This window comes from Neoarius graeffei, chromosome 10 (genome assembly GCF_027579695.1).
Source record: "Neoarius graeffei isolate fNeoGra1 chromosome 10, fNeoGra1.pri, whole genome shotgun sequence".
In the NCBI taxonomy this organism is placed as follows: Eukaryota; Metazoa; Chordata; class Actinopteri; order Siluriformes; family Ariidae; genus Neoarius; species Neoarius graeffei.
The window spans coordinates 85,620,437-85,636,830 of record NC_083578.1 but is presented as its reverse complement, the minus strand read 5'-3'; the positions used below and the strand labels follow the sequence as shown (position 1 = coordinate 85,636,830).

General features: G+C 43.5%; 1 protein-coding gene across 1 annotated transcript in view; it reads right to left on the bottom strand.

Annotated features, from left to right (window-relative positions):
* Positions 1-16,394, bottom strand: part of rexo1 (REX1, RNA exonuclease 1 homolog) — a 47,629-nt gene that overhangs the window by 15,183 nt on the left and 16,052 nt on the right. The window contains exons 4-7 of the mRNA XM_060932482.1: positions 8,109-8,337; positions 7,807-7,964; positions 3,617-3,754; positions 41-188 (exon numbers count right to left, since the gene is read on the bottom strand). Of these exons, the coding sequence (XP_060788465.1) occupies positions 41-188; positions 3,617-3,754; positions 7,807-7,964; positions 8,109-8,337 (673 nt within the window). The remainder of the gene's footprint in view (positions 1-40; positions 189-3,616; positions 3,755-7,806; positions 7,965-8,108; positions 8,338-16,394) is intronic.

Genomic DNA, 16,394 nt, shown 5'->3' with positions numbered 1-16,394 from the left:
GACTTAAAGCCAGGTGCTGAGAAGAGAAGACGAGACATACTGGTGGACAGCGAGGTGGGCGGAGGAGGGGTTGGAGGGGCGGGGGCCGTGCTCTTACTGCGCAGTTTCTTCAGCGTGTTGACTGCGACGTTCAGGTAGATGTTTTTACTGCTGCTCCGGTCGTACACCAGCTTCTCCTCATCCAGAGCCTGGAGGGGAGGAAAAAAAAAAACAACCCACACATACTTAACATCTACAGTATACTCAACACCATACAGTGGGCTATAAACCCACAATTAACCAAAAGAATATGTTTTGGGTTCAGAATTAAAAAAAAAAAAAAAGTCTGAGATGAATGAAAATCAACCAACAACTATCCACTCAAATCCTCCATTTAAACCAAATCCAACAAATATATAACATCGGGCTTTCTTAAAGGTCCCATGGCATGAAATTTTCACTTTCTGAGGTTTTTTAACGTTAAAATGAGTTCCTCTGACCTTCTTAAGTCACCCCAGTGGCTAGAAATTTCATAATGTGTAAACCAAACTATGCCCAACATTTGAGAATGGCGCGTCAAAACGGCGCGTTGATAAGCTCTTCCCTTTACTACGTCAGCAAGGGAGATGATCCCCATGCTCCCCTTCTGGATTCCCACCCACCGTATGAATTGCCCGCCCAGTTGTAGTGAGGAGACCATAGAGGACACAACAACATGGCATCACCTAAGCGAGCGAAACATGGAAGTTGCGCTGTACATGGATGTGACAACACAGAAAGGAGTCTGTTTTTACTGCCGACGGGAGAGCCCCTGAAGACGCAGTGGCTTAATTTTATTTACTCCAATAATACGCCGTCGAGTCTACCTAAGACGGTGTATGTTTGTCGGAAGCATTTTCCTGATGAATGTTTCCACAACTTGGGACAGTACAGGGCAGGTTTTGCACATCAACTGTCACTGAAGCCTGGGTCCGTACCAAGCATCCCTGCCGCATCAGCCACAAACACCGAACAAGTAAGTGTATAACTGTTAAGTCGTTTTGCCGTGTTTTAAAATCGGTGCCATGTTAGCCTTGCAATGGCTACATTAGCTGTGCAGCTAACCGCTTCCTGCAGTTAGCCAGGTACTCTGCGCTACAAAACCAAAAAGCATGCAGCATGCTCTGTTATAATAGCCAATCAAAACAGTTTTTACAAAGACACCCACATTCTTTTTTTTAAGTCACTCGTTCATTTTATTTGTTTGTCTGTTCAGTAAAAACCCAAACATTTGCTGAATTTATTTTATTTCCTCGCGTCGCACCTTAATGACGTCAGCGCGCGGTATTTTTCCCTTCGCGGTTTGTTCCTTCTCTCTCGCCATAGTAAGACACCCACATCCGCTTGTTCTGACCCACTGGAGGTAGCGTCACAGTGCTGTTAGCCAATCAGAGGTAACACATTTACATGTCATGAATATTAATGATAAGACCCACCCCCACCCTTCCCCGCCTCCTGCTTCTCATTAGCAAAACGACGCACTGGGAAAAGCGCTGAAATGGGGCTTTCTCCCAGGAGGCTATATCTACGTGCCGAGGGTTCATTTCGAGAAAGGCTGCGGATATAACATCCGGAAACCTCCACGAGCCCGTTTAAAGCATCAACAAACCACCATACCATGGGACCTTTAAAATTTTATTTCAATAACAGCATCTCTGCTAGTGTTTATTTCCACAACAATTCAGTGGAAATGTTGTGGCGACTGTACTTTCTGAGGAGGCTGAGGAAGTTTGGTATACCACCCAAGATCCTCAGCAACTTCTACAGCTGCACGATTTAGAGCATCCTGACCAACTGCATCACTGTGTGGTACGGCAGCACTACAGCAATGGACCGCAAACGCCTGCAGAGGGTGGTGAAGACTGCGGAGAGGCTCACCAGAACTCCGCTGCCCTCTCTGCAGAGCATCTCCCACCGCAGAGTCCACAGAAGAGCTGCCTCCATCCTCAAAGACCCCGCCCACCCCCAGCACGGACTGCTCACACTTCTACCCGCAGGCCGGAGGGACAGAAGTCTGAAATGTAAGACTGTCAGACTAAAGAACTCTTTCTTTCCCACCGCCATCAGACTCCTGAACAGCTGACAGGAGTCTATAACCATGGACTACCTCCCTGTAAACCGTCCTTGACTGTTTACATCTGTTTACATTTGTTTGCACATTACTGCCATTTTGCTGCCGTTTCCTGGACTGGTTACATTGCACATTCGCACATTACTGTCCTTCTACTGTATTGCCTTATTTTTGTATTACACTACCTATTTTGCACTACATTTACCTTTATTTTGTACTATACTGGGTCTTTTTGCTGCTTTTGCTTTTATTTTTGCACTATATTGCCTTTACTTTGTATTACTTCTTCTGCCTATTTATCTATTTGTAATTGGCATTCATGGTGGACAGCAAACTAAGAATTTCATTGTACAAGTGGACATGTCCTTACTGTGCATATGACAAACACCTTGAACTTGAACTTGTTGCTGTTGAGTGTTCTCCTGATGGTGGACTCATGAACATTAACATTATTCCAATGTGAGAGAGGCCTTCAGTTGCTTAGAAGTTACCCTGGGGTCCTTTGTGACCTCGCCGACTATTACACGCCTTGCTCTTGGAGTGATCTTTGTCGGTCGACCACTCCTGGGGAGGGTAACAATGGTCTTGAATTTCCTCCATTTGTACACAATCTATCTGACTGTGGATTGGTGGAGTCCAAACTCTTTACAGATGGTTTTGTAACCTTTTCCAGCCTGATTAGCATCAACAATGCTTTTTCTGAGGTCCTCAGAAATCTCCTTTGTTCGTGCCATGATACACTTCCACAAACATGTGTTGTAAAGATCAGACTTTGATAGATCCCTGTTCTTTAAATAAAACAGGGTGCCCACTCACACCTGATTGTCATCCCATTGATTGAAAACACCTGACTCTAATTTCACCTTCAAATTAACTGCTAATCCTAGAGGTTCACATACTTTTGCCACTCACAGATATGTAATATTGGATCATTTTCCTCAATAAATAAATGACAGAGAATATATTTTTGTCTCATTTGTTTAACTGGGTTCTCTTTATCTACTTTTAGGACTTGTGTGAAAATCTGATGATGTTTTCGGTCATATTTATGCAGAAATATAGAAAATTCTAAAGGGTTCACAAACTTTCAAGCACCACTGTACAAACCTGCAGAAAACATAGACTTTATATTTATTTGGCCCACGGAAGGTTTTATTTTCTTCTTCAGTAGCATTTTGTGAAAACTGAGTGAAATCGTCTGCAACGACCACCAACTGTGTCTTTACCGTCGTCTGCTACAGCGTGGTCACATGGTCTGGCTCAGCCAATCAGAGCGCAAGAAATCAAATTAACAAAAATGGCGTCGCTTCCAGTCATGTTAGACCCAAATTGAAGACAATTTCGTGGTGAAATAATTGGATTTGCAGCAAAGACGATATAAATCGCTTGAATATTGAAAGGCAAAGTTCCCCCCCCCCCGGGATCGAGTTGCCGGCGCAGACCCTCTGTGTAGGCGGAGAAGACCGCTGGTTACCGGCGCTTGTGGACATCTCTGTATGGGTCTAGGTTACAAGTAATAAAACTCACCATCTGGAAAGCGGTTTCCTCTGAAGGGCAGAACTTCAGACATTCGTCGATGAAGACGGTGAGGTAGCGCTGGCGTACGTTAGTGGGCACTTTCGCTCCAAACTCCGTAGGAATGACTGGCCGCTTCATAGAAGAGCTCTAAATCAAGACAGAACAGAAAAGCAGACGGAGATAATGCGTTACAAAAGACAACATTTTGTTCAGCTGTACAAATAGATTTTTCATTCACAAATACACTACAGTCAAATGAAGACGTTCAAGTCGCTGCCGACTGAATCCTGGATTGTTTTTGCCCGTGTAAGTATTTTTATGCCTCCGCCACCTTAAAGTGCCATTCCACCATTGGATGTATTCTTTGGCATAAAATACAATATATTTTATGACAACATGACTAGACAGAGAAATCTTTTAGCTTCAAAATGATATATCAAACATAATTTTTTGACAACGACAAGTATATTAATTTTGCGACCAAAGTCACCTACCCTTTTAATTTCCGCGCGGTAGTGAAACGTGATGTCATCGGCAGGTTCCCCTTCTTGTGTACCACGTGTCGGTCTATTTTTAGACCAGGAAACCCCCAAAGTGAGAGAGTCATTTCTCCTCGTATATGGGGGCCAAAAAAATTGCGAAAAATTTGGAGTTAATCTTTCAGTTAGCTAGATTTATTGGTATTAGCTAGATTTATTGGTATTATTTTTATCGCGTTTTATCCGCCATTGGTGATAATATGTGCCACGTCACACGGTACACAAGAAGGGGAACCTGCCGATGACATCACGCGCGGAAATTAAAAGGGTAGGTGACTTTGGTCGCAAAATTAATATACTTGTCATTGTCAAAAAATTATGTTTGATATATCATTTTGAAGCTAAAAGATTTCTCTATCTAGTGATACCATTTATATATGTTGTCAAAATATATTGTATTTTATGCCAAAGAATACATCCAATGGTGGAATGGCACTTTAAGGTGCAGGAGGCATTATGATTTCGGGTTGTTCGTCTGTCCGTGCGTCCTGAAACCTTGTAAACACGATATCTCAAAGGCTGATGAAAGTAATTTCACCAAACTTTCACCATTTGTGCATTTGGGGACAAAGATAAACTGATTAGATTTTGAGATCAAAAGGTCTAAGGTCAAGGTCACTGTGAGGTCAAATGTCTGTCCAAAAACCTTGGGAACACAATATCTCCAAGGCTAATACAAGTACCGTATTTTCCGGACTATACGTCGCTCCGGAGTTTAAGTCGCATCAGCCAAAAAATGCATTATGAAGACGAAAAAAAAACATATACATCGCACCGGACTACAAGTCACACTTTTTTGAAGGGTTATTCTATCCATAGAATCTGTGATTCTATCTATAAGCGGCGCGCGGTTACTGCACAACTGCATTGTTTATTTAATAAACGAACAGCTGAGCAGTGATAACGGAGAGTTATTTTTAAAAATGCAAAACAAAATCATTTATAATAGCCCAGAGAAAAACTGGCTGAATATGTACCGTAACATCAAGTTATTCAACAGCCTATAGGCCGAAAATCATTACATAACTTATTTAAATAACTATAGGCCTATCATTAATAATAAAACACAGGTCAATCAAGTTTATCAAGCTGACGATTTCACTCCAAATCAGCAAATCCGTTTAATTCCTCATCCTCCATTTTCTTTTTGACGGCATATTTCTGTTCAGTCGTTGTTGTTGTAATGCTAATTTGTTTTGTTGTTGTCAGTTGTAACGGTATTTTTTTTCTTTCAGTGGTATTAATAGAGTGCACGGCACATACTTGCATGCAAAGCTACATAGCGCCCTCTCGCGGTGAAAAAAACCCCCATATATATATATATATATATATATATATATATATATATATATATATATATATACGTCGCACCGGAGTATAAAGGGGTGTTCACACAGCACATATTTGCATCGATGCTGCACCGATGTATTTTGTTGCGATATATCTTACACCGGTGTAAATTTTGTGGAGCGTTCACACGTCACAACCCTGCTTACTAGAGAGAAGCGTGTTAGCACCGGTGCAGCCCCACTTGCTGTCACATGGCAGTTTTTGCGACCGTGCTATAGTCGCAAAAACTTTATTACTATCAAAGGAAATGATAGTAATAAAGTTTTGATATTTCCTTTTATTACTATAATTTCCGATAGTAATAATGCGGAAATGAAATATGCGCATGCGTGAAAATGTACTTCCTTTTCCCGGTTGTCATGGCATCACCAAGCGCCGGGAAAACAACGTGGATGAAGACACGAGTGTTGCCAGATACCGCTGACGTTTTCCAGCCCAAAATATGTTCAAATCCACCAAAATGCACTTAAAACCGCCCAATCTGGCAACACTGGAAGACACGCAGTTCTGTTGTTGTTGATATTCGCCATTTTGGAAGCGCAAAATACCAGGATGCAAATTATGCAATGCCCGTATGTAATCAACTCTCCTCACGCGTAGCGAGTCTACCCCTGTAGCGTTCAGACGTCCCATTTTATATCGGTGCTGCCCCGCAAACTAGCATTTACTCCGGAGTAAATTTCTTAAACCACCTCCCGAGCAGGGTTAGATTTGCACCGGTTTAAGCAGCTTTCAGGGGCGACACCGGTATAACTTTGTACCGTGTGAACGCTCTACCGGGGCAGCCCCGGTGCTACACCGGAGTAAAAGTTGCCGTGTGAACACCCCTTAAGTCGCATGGCCAGCCGAACCATGAAAAAAAGTGCAACTTATAGTCCGAAAAATTTCACCAGGTCAAGATTACTGTGAGGTCAAATGTCCATCCCCAAATCACAACTTAATAAGGTGTGTAGTCTACCGGGCGGAGGCATCCCCATCGACGCCATTGGCATCGAGTTCTATCTAGTTTTTTTTAAGCTTTTTGTTCACGTCTTTACAACGAAGTGCTGCAAGTTGAAGAGTCAACAAAGAACAGTTGGCTTGATGGAAGAATTTTGTCGCGACCTTCCTTCATGCAAACGGACTTTGTGAGGAGTGAACAAAGAAACAGCTGGGGACTTTAGCGCTTCGTGACTTTAAAAAAAGTAGCGTAAAATAACGACACATAGCAAGAAAAGTACTTGGAGAACAGTAAGGACGTAGCTGAGAGGGAAATACAAACCTTTCACCAAGTGATCACTGCAAACTCGAGCATGCTTCGACTCGGCTCCCTTCGATTTCAGTGAGAGGTTCGAAAGCCACCTTTCTCCATGTCTTTTTGTGAAATCCTGTGTTCGTTCACCCTTTATTAGTTTACGTGGAACGCTGAAGAAACTTATCAGTTTTACGGTTTGATTGATTCAAACAACCTAAAACAACGCAAGCGTAAGGTATTTTTGATGCGAGCAATGCACCTTCTCCGTACAAACGCTTTGTCAACTGAGCTTTGGTCGACCACCAGCTATATATCAGCTGGGAGGTCCGTATCGTGAAATCCCGTGACCGAGGTCTTGAAAGTACTGAGCGAGGCCCTCTGGGCCGAGGTCACGGTATTTCACCATACGGACTGACCTTAAGCTGGTAAATAATATATTCATTTTGTTCTTTACCAAATTCTAACAGAAAACAAGAGCGCCCGAAAGGGAAAACCGAGCCGAGCCGCCATTTTGAATCCTCATTCACGGCTGTAATGCAAATGGCTTCCTCCTCGGTATACAAGTGCACTTCCATGGCAGGAAAAACACTACATTTTGCCGCCTATGTAGTCCCCTATTTATACAAAATTGAGTCATTCAGGATTCAGCCATGTTTTTGCTCGGCGTTAGCAAGTTAGAGGTTTTTAGCTTTCTCCTGAAATGTTTTCTTTTATTTCTTCTTCCTCAGGGTAGTAAAACTCGCTTTCGCTGTGAACACTGTCGTTATCGCTATCCATGCTGTAAAATTAATGCTATTCTCCTGAGAAATGCTGGCAAAAATTTATAAGATTTTTGATAATCTTATAAATAAATCTTATAAAAAAAGATAAATGTTGACAAAAAATGCTACTATGTTTGTTGTTGTTGTGAACGAGCGAGTCGCCAGAGGTCCGTAACCGGGGTCTGTAACTGGGGTCCGTACCGTAGGATACGGACCCGCTCGCCAGCCAATCAGAGCGCAGGATTTGGACTGTGGGAGAAAGAAAAAAAAAAAATGTATATATATTTTAGTGACAGTGTTGTGTGATTGACACACCTTGAGTGTAGGAGTGTGTGCCACTCTCTTTTGCGCCATAGCGGACACGGTTTTGGACAACATGCCAGCTGAGGTGTGTGCTTTGGCCGTCGGTTGATCTGGTACGCCTCTGCTGGGTGATAAAACCCCACGGCTAGCCTGCTGCGACTCTGACAAAACTACACAACACACACAAAATAAATAAAACAGTGAGTCATTCATTATATCACTTACAACACATTCTATGATATCTAACTCATCTTTTTCGATTAAAAGTGAAGTCAATGCTATTTAATTGCATTTTCAGAAGATTTCTTCTGTACCAGGCTTTTTTGCCGAGACGAGGGCAGGGTTCGGGCGGTGCATCACCCTGCGTTTCTCCCCCGACACTGCAGTGCTGGACGGAGGACGTGATGAAGGGGCTGGGTTGCTGGCGGCGGATGCGGCGAGCTGTGCCGCCTGCTGCTGAGCGATCTGCATGCGCTGATAACACATCTCCTGAGCCGTCAGTCTGCGCTGAGGCTTGGGCAAGACGTTCAGCGACGTCTCCGTCTGATCAGCGTTAAACCGGCAAGCAAGAAATAAATAAATGACCGCGTTCGTGTTCTGATTCAGGAACATTTTTCAACTTGATCCAGGTCTACTCACATGTAACAGACGTCTAAGGGCAGGTGTCGAAGTTAAATAAACAAACAAACACTGGAAAACAGATGGACGTATAGTGCAAATTGAAATAAAGCTGTTATGGCTAGACAGAATGAGGAAGGAGTTTATTACAGCTCTTTAAAATTAGAGCAAAAACAACAAAGAATATTTGATTTCTGACTTTTCAGAATTGGAAAGTGCAATAATTCGAGATGTGCTGTTACAGGAAAACAATCAACAACGTGGTGGCAGTGTGATGAAGCGAAGTGGATTATTTTCCAATAGCACCGTGTCCCGAAATGTTTTTATTCCTCTTATTTGCCAAGTATGACATTTTTTAAAATGTATTCAAAAAATGCCACATCAAATGTTTTATCCATTTAGAGCTGCATTGTTTGTGTGTGAAGTTAGTTAGTTCCTGTACTCAGCAGCTATAAAGCCACTTTTTACCAGCCTCGCTTTCACTGTTAAAGCGAGACGTCCTTTCGATTTCATAAATTCGGTGAAATTTAGTTCTGTCTGAAATGTGGTCATTGTGATATATATTTATTTCTGTAATATCTCACAAAATATCAGTCATCATCATCATCATCATCATCATATTTCCGTCTTGGCACATTACTGGCCTTGGGGCGCTCCTGATGGGGGTAGTCTAATGGTGATGATACACGGGGCAACTTTTTGGGCAATGTTGCCGAGAAATGTTGCTGGCAACGGGCAACTAGGTGAGACACAGGGCAACTTTTCAGGGCAACTAACAATGGGCAACAACAGTTAGCAACGGCAGTTTACAGTTAGCTAAAAAAAAAAAAAAAAAAAAAATCGATGTCTTAATTTTTGCTGTGACCATTTAATCAAGCTGTCTTGTTTTTTAGAGCTTTGGTGAGGTAAATTCCTCCATATAGAATATTAAAATAACAACTTACCGGTGTAAAAACAGATGAGGAGTCTCTCCATCTCTTCACTCCACTGACACTGAGCGGCCGCCATATTTGTTTGAAATTTCTGATCCGAACCTCACCGGAGGTCACATGACTCGATACTCGCGTTCTGATTGGCTTATCTCAAAAAGTTGCCAGAGATTATCAAAACCATTCAGAAAGAAACAATGTTGCCCAATCTCAATAGAAAAGAGTCAAAACGCAATTGCCCAGCAACATTGCTCGGCAACATTGCCCAAAAAGTTGCCCCGTGTATCATCACCATGACATCCATCAGTTGCATAAGCCTTGTTTTGTCCATCATACACCGCCTAGCCTGTGTCCTATCCACCCCAAGCAACTTTTCGACCTTAGTCCAGACTTTGGTCGGTGTTCTACAATCAAAAAGAACTTGCTTTTGTATGGCCCAGTTTTGTAACCTGCAAACATGGCCTAGGTATTTCAAATACTGGCGTTGACAGAAGATGCGGATAGGAGGAGCGTTTGTAAGTTTCCTCAGTTTTTCATTGGAAATTTTGTATCTCCAATCTAGTTCACTGTCATCGGACACTTGCTTTTCTCTTGTGGCAGCACTGATGCGTTGAAACCCACCCTTGACCATTTTCCTTATGGTGATGATACACGGGGCAACTTTTTGGGCAATGTTGCCGAGCAATGTTGCTGGCAACGGGCAACTAGGTGAGACACAGGGCAACTTTTCAGGGCAACTAACAATGGGCAACAACAGTTAGCAACGGCAGTTTACAGTTAGCTAAAAAAAAAATCGATGTCTTAATTTTTGCTGTGACCATTTAATCAAGCTGTCTGTTGTTTTTTAGAGCTTTGGTGAGGTAAATTCCTCCATATAGAATATTAAAATAACAACTTACCGGCGTAAAAACAGATGAGGAGTCTCTTCACTCCACTGAGCGGCCGCCATATTTGTTTGAAATTTCTGATCCGAACCTCACCGGAGGTCACATGACTCGATACTCGCGTTCTGATTGGCTTATCTCAAAAAGTTGCCAGAGATTATCAAAACCATTCAGAAAGAAGCAATGTTGCCCAATCTCAATAGAAAAGAGTCAAAACGCAATTGCCCAGCAACATTGCTCGGCAACATTGCCCAAAAAGTTGCCCCGTGTATCATCACCATTAGAAATCCGTTCCAGATCACTTCCACTGTATCCAACTCTTTTTCAGTCAGTGCACATGCCTGTATACTATATAGAAGGCGAGATCGCACGCACGTGGTGAGGAATCTGACTCGAGTTGATAGTCTGACTCGCTTATCTGTGAGGATATGTTTTAACTCATTCCATTTCTGGTAGGCCGCTCCAATTCTTGCAAATAGGAAACGAGACGTCTTTTCTTCATCGTTGGTAACTGTATACCCGAGGTATTTAAAAACCCTTACATTCTTAATTTTGTTACCATCGATGGTGAGCAGACGTGCCTGGCTCTTTATTTCCTCATTTACGTTGAAGGCCATAGTTTCTGTTTTTACATAAGACATTTTCAAGCCGAAGCGTGCAAAGGTTCGATCGTAAATCTCTAGGGTGTTCTTTAGTTCATCTATTGAGTTTGCAAAAATCACCTCATCAGCAGCATACAGCAATTCGGTAATCTGGGTAGTTCCACGTGCTGGGGCCTCGGAGCGGTATTCCCGTGGTGATACTTCATTGGGAATGCAGTATGTAACGTTCACACCTGCTCCTGGGCAATCCCCTAGTACTTCATTTCGTGCTACCCTGACTACAAAGTCCATATAGATATTAAATAGGACAGGGGACTCAAGTGCGCCTTGGCGACATCCTACCAGTGTGTCGAAGAGATGCTTACTTCCTTTCACAAACGCTTTTGTGCCGGTGTACAGTGCATGCAGTATGGATACTAAGACTACGTTCAGACTGCACCCTGAAACGACCCATATCTGATTTTTTTGCCCATATGCGACCCGTATCCGATTTGTTATTGACAATCTGAACGACACAGATCCAATTTTTTCACATGCGACCCAGGCCGCTTGGATATGTGGTCCTAAATCCGATGCTTATCCGATATTTTCACATGTGACTGCAGTCTGACCGGACAGGTCGCATTCATGCGACCTACACGTCATCAACAAGAGACAAACATCACTATTCTGCGTTGGCTAATCCCGCCTCTTTGGTGGAAAACAACAACATTTGTACAGTTTTCAGAATTTAAATAGACTTTTATAGAATTGATCAAGCTAATGGTGGATTTGGTAGGGACCTGGATGTTGATCTGTTGATCATAGGTTTCCCTTATTCTTTCAACAACTATTCCAGACAGGACTTTGGATATCGTGGCTATTATACTGAGCCCTCTGCAATTCTCTGCCAGTGATCTTAAACCCTTCTTGTATAGGCAAGTAATACTAGCTGTTAGCCACTTTGCTGGAACTTGAGCACAAGACCAAATCAAGCTGATGAGTAGTACCATAAAGTTAAGAAGACCTGATGATTGCGAATATTTCAGTTGTTCAGCATATATTTTATCCGTTCCTTGACATTTGCCATTCTTAATCAGGCCGTTCTGTTCTGTGGCTGGGAAATTATTTAATTTGACGGGATTAAAGCAAATAATGTGCATGAAATCGCTCGCTTCACGCAGTCAAGCAGACAGAGGAAGTCCGCGCAGGTTTCCCTTTGAGCGTGCACTGACAGTTCCATCATTCTGTCGCTAAACGAACACTGATCACACCGAGGTGCTCGCTGAGCGCTGATATTTATTAGTTTGGTCCTGCGTTTCCTTTCCTTCGTATATCTAGAACCAAACAAAGGGAACTCGCACACCTATATGCCGATATAATAATGCACTTTTATTGCATATTAAAACAAACAAAAAGTGCTACCCAAGTGAAAAGTGCAAACGTTTCGGTCACAATCAGACCATCCTCAGTGCAAACAATTAAAAATAAAGATACGCCCATATATAGACAAGGCCACGTACACGGAAAACAGGTAGTAGGTCTGCAACCAAGCTTGAATACAGGTTAGGGTGCATGGATAAAGACATCCTATCATCAGTACCGTTCCTGTTATGATTTAACTAATGACATAATTTATAGTCATAATAAATGTCATAAGGAAAGAAAATAACAAAAAAAAAAAACCATCAGGCAATAAACGTAAGACTAAGTGTACAAACTATTCATAGAAAACAAGTCAAATCAAAATCATCATTCAATCCATTCGGTTGCAATGTTTTTAAATAAAAAATCCATCTGGCCTCACATCTAAGTAAAAACTGACTAGTGGTCCTTTTCCACTACCCTTTTTCGGCTCACTTCAGCCCAACACGGCTCGCGTTTCGACTACCTCAGAGCAGCACGACTCAGCTCGCTTCAGCCCTGCTCAGCACCCAGAACTCGCACGGTTTTGGAGTGGGGCTGAAGCGAGCCAAACCGAGCCGAGTGGGGCTAGGGGCGTGAGGAGACACTCCCCTGTGCACTGATTGGTGAGGAGGAGTGTCCTCACACGCCCACACACGCCCCGCGAGCACGCTGGGATCTGTAAACACCGTAAACCCGGAAGAAGAAGAATTACGAATTACAAGAATTTCTGAAGCCTTATGCGCCTCGCCTCATCTATACGCTCTTGCCAGTATCTGTTGGCGTTGTCGGTGACAACAAGCCACAGCACCAAGACCAGCAACACTAACGACTCCATGTTTATTGTTTACTATCCGGGTCGTGAGACTCCCGCTTAAAAGATCACTGATGTCACTGTTTGCGCCGCCTAACGACATCACGTGACGTCCACCCACTTTCGCTAACTCCACCCAATGTGTCCACCCACTTCCAGCCAGCATGGTTCAGCGCGGTTGCAGTGTTGCCAGATACTGCTGACGTTTTCCAGCCCAAAATATGTTCAAAACCTGCCAAAATGCACTTGAAACTGCCCAATCTGGCAACACTGCGCGGTTGTAGTCGAAATGCAACTCCAACAGCCCCACTCAGCTCGACTCAGCACGGCACGGCTCAGCCCAACTCAGCCGCGTTGGTAGTGGAAAAGCGGCATAGTACAGCTACTACGACGGATGGATTGAATGATGATTTTGATTTGACTTGTTTTCTATGAATAGTTTGTACACTTAGTCTTACGTTTATTGCCTGATGGTTTTTTTTTGTTATTTTCTTTCCTTATGACATTTATTATGACTATGAATTATGTCATTAGTTAAATCATAACAGGAACGGTACTGATGATAGGATGTCTTTATCCATGCACCCTAACCTGTATTCAAGCTTGGTTGTAGACCTACTACCTGTTTTCCGTGTACGTGGCCTTGTCTATATATGGGCGTATCTTTATTTTTAATTGTTTGCACTGAGGATGGTCTGATTGTGACTGAAACGTTTGCACTTTTCACTTGGGTAGCACTTTTTGTTTGTTTTAATATGCAATAAAAGTGCATTATTATATCGGCATATAGGTGTGCGAGTTCCCTTTGTTTGGTTCTAGTTATTCTATTGGAACTTACACACCCACCAGGTATCAAATTAAAGGCGCGGTACCTTCATTGGAAAGCACTTTCCTTCGTATATAACAAAACGTCTTTTCTTCTCACTTTCCGTTACTGTAGTCGGTCTTTCACGTTTCATTCGCACACTCACGTCCTCCATTTTTCTCTCCTGTTTCAAATTTGTATCCCACAATGCCTTGCGCGAACGGGGAAAGCCCACCACGTGATGTCATGCATGACGTAGTATCTTGTATTGAGTCATGGTGAAGCAGGAAAAAGTAGTGGAGAATTTCGGGACACGTGGTGCTAAATTGTTCTATTTAAAAAAAACCTCTAATAAAATTGGAAGTCTGTGATTCGAATTCAGTAGCTTTCGGTCCACTAAACAAAAATAATTAGGTGTCGGGGAAAATTCTTTTTATGACCTACGCTTGAAAAATCCGAAAGGCCGTCTAGCTTTAATAAAACAAAAACAAACATTGCTTATGTAATCATGCCACATCAATGATTACATGGTTTTCTTTGTTAAATTGTGAAGTTGTCACGATACAAACAACATATATGAATGAGTGCATTCATATAAACCGTCAGAGCTGCTGTTATAGAAAATCTCATCTCATCTCATTATCTGTAGCCGCTTTATCCTGTTCTACAGGGTCGCAGGCAAGCTGGAGCCTATCCCAGCTGACTACGGGCGAAAGGCGGGGTACACCCTGGACAAGTCGCCAGGTCATCACAGGGCTGACACATAGACACAGACAACCATTCACACTCTCATTCACACCTACGGTCAATTTAGAGTCACCAGTTAACCTAACCTGCATGTCTTTGGACTGTGGGGGAAACCGGAGCACCCGGAGGAAACCCACGCGGACACGGGGACAACATGCAAACTCCGCACAGGAAGGCCCTTGCCGGCCACGGGGCTCGAACCCAGGACCTTCTTGCTGTGAGGCGACAGCGCTAACCACTACACCACCGTGCCGCCCGTTATAGAAAATGTGAAAAAAATAAAAACCTACATCTTTTGATCAATCGGGGTCAAGAATCGGCTCTTTACATCTAGAGGTCACATGCTTGGATACCGCATAGCAACGCCATACTGGAGAGCAAGCGTTCAGGTCAACAAAACCCTTGACAAGGTCAGGAACAAAAGTTTCAGCAGTTTATAGCACTTAATCTCTTTCCTTTTCTAGAAGAATTGTCAAAAGTAGTTTTGTAAGTTTAATTTAAGCCTAGGTCACAACCGGCCGTACGTGCTCCTACGGCCGGTCTACGTGCAAAAAACGCAAGACACGCACGGAGGGCGCGCGTGTGACGTGCTGATTTTCGAGCCGTAGACCGGCCGCAGAGGTTCTTTGTCATGTCAAACAAATGCCGCTTTTCTACTACAAACGCGGCTGAGTTGGGCTGAGCCGTGCCGTGCTGAGTTGGGCTGAGTCGAGCTGAGTGGGGCTGTTGGAGTTGCATTTCGACTACAACCGCGCTGAACTGTGCTGGCTGGAAGTGGGTGGACACATTGGGTGGAGTTAGCGAAAGTGGGTGGACGTCACGTGATGTCGTTAGGCGGCGTAAACAGTGACATCAGTGATCTTTTAAGCGGTAGTCTCACAACCCGGATAGTAAACAATAAACATGGAGGACATGGAGTCGTTAGTGTTGCTGGTCTTGGTGCTGTGGCTTGTTGTCACCGACAACGCCAACAGATACTGGCAAGAGCATATAGATGAGGCGAGGCGCATAAGGCTTCAGAAATTCTCGTAATTCTTCTTCTTCCGGGTGTTTACAGATCCCAGCGTGCTCGCGGGGCGTGTGTGGGCGTGTGAGGACACTCCTCCTCACCAATCAGTGCACAGGGGAGTGTCTGCTCACGCCCCCAGCCCCACTCGGCTCGGTTTGGCTCGCTTCAGCCCCACTCCAAAACCGTGCGAGTTTTGAGTGCTGAGTAAGGCTGAAGCGAGCTGAGTCGTGCTGCTCTGAGGTAGTCGAAACGCGAGCCGTGTCGGGCTGAAGTGAGCTGAAAAAGGGTAGTGGAAAAGGGCCAAAACTCTACGGGCGCTTATGTTTTATTCAGGTTGCAAGACAAACTTACGACCAACGTGCGTCTTTCTCCACGAACAAAAAAAACCGCAGCGATTTGGGAAACGCCAAAAATCGCACGGCCAAAAAATCGTACGTCCGGTTGTGACCTCGGCTTTAGATCAAATGTAACTTTTACAAGAAAAAAAAAAAATTATCGCAAAGGCACTGACTTTCAGCCGACGGCGTTTGGATCTTCGCGGCCTAACAACATGGCGACTTCGCAAGGTATGTACACCAAAAAAAAAAAAAAAAAAACAACGTTGTGAAAGCACTTGTTGTAACTCTAACAGCTCCATAATAAAAGTTTTCATGGTATACGGTTGCTTTTGTAAGGTTTGGTGGCATCTTGAAGATATAAACGGGCATTTTTTCCCGGAACAGCTCGTGTTTAGGCGGGCAGTTGCGCCGGGGCAACTTGTTTCGGGAACAAAGTGTTCTGGTGCAAGTGCAAGTGTAAAAGCAGCTTAA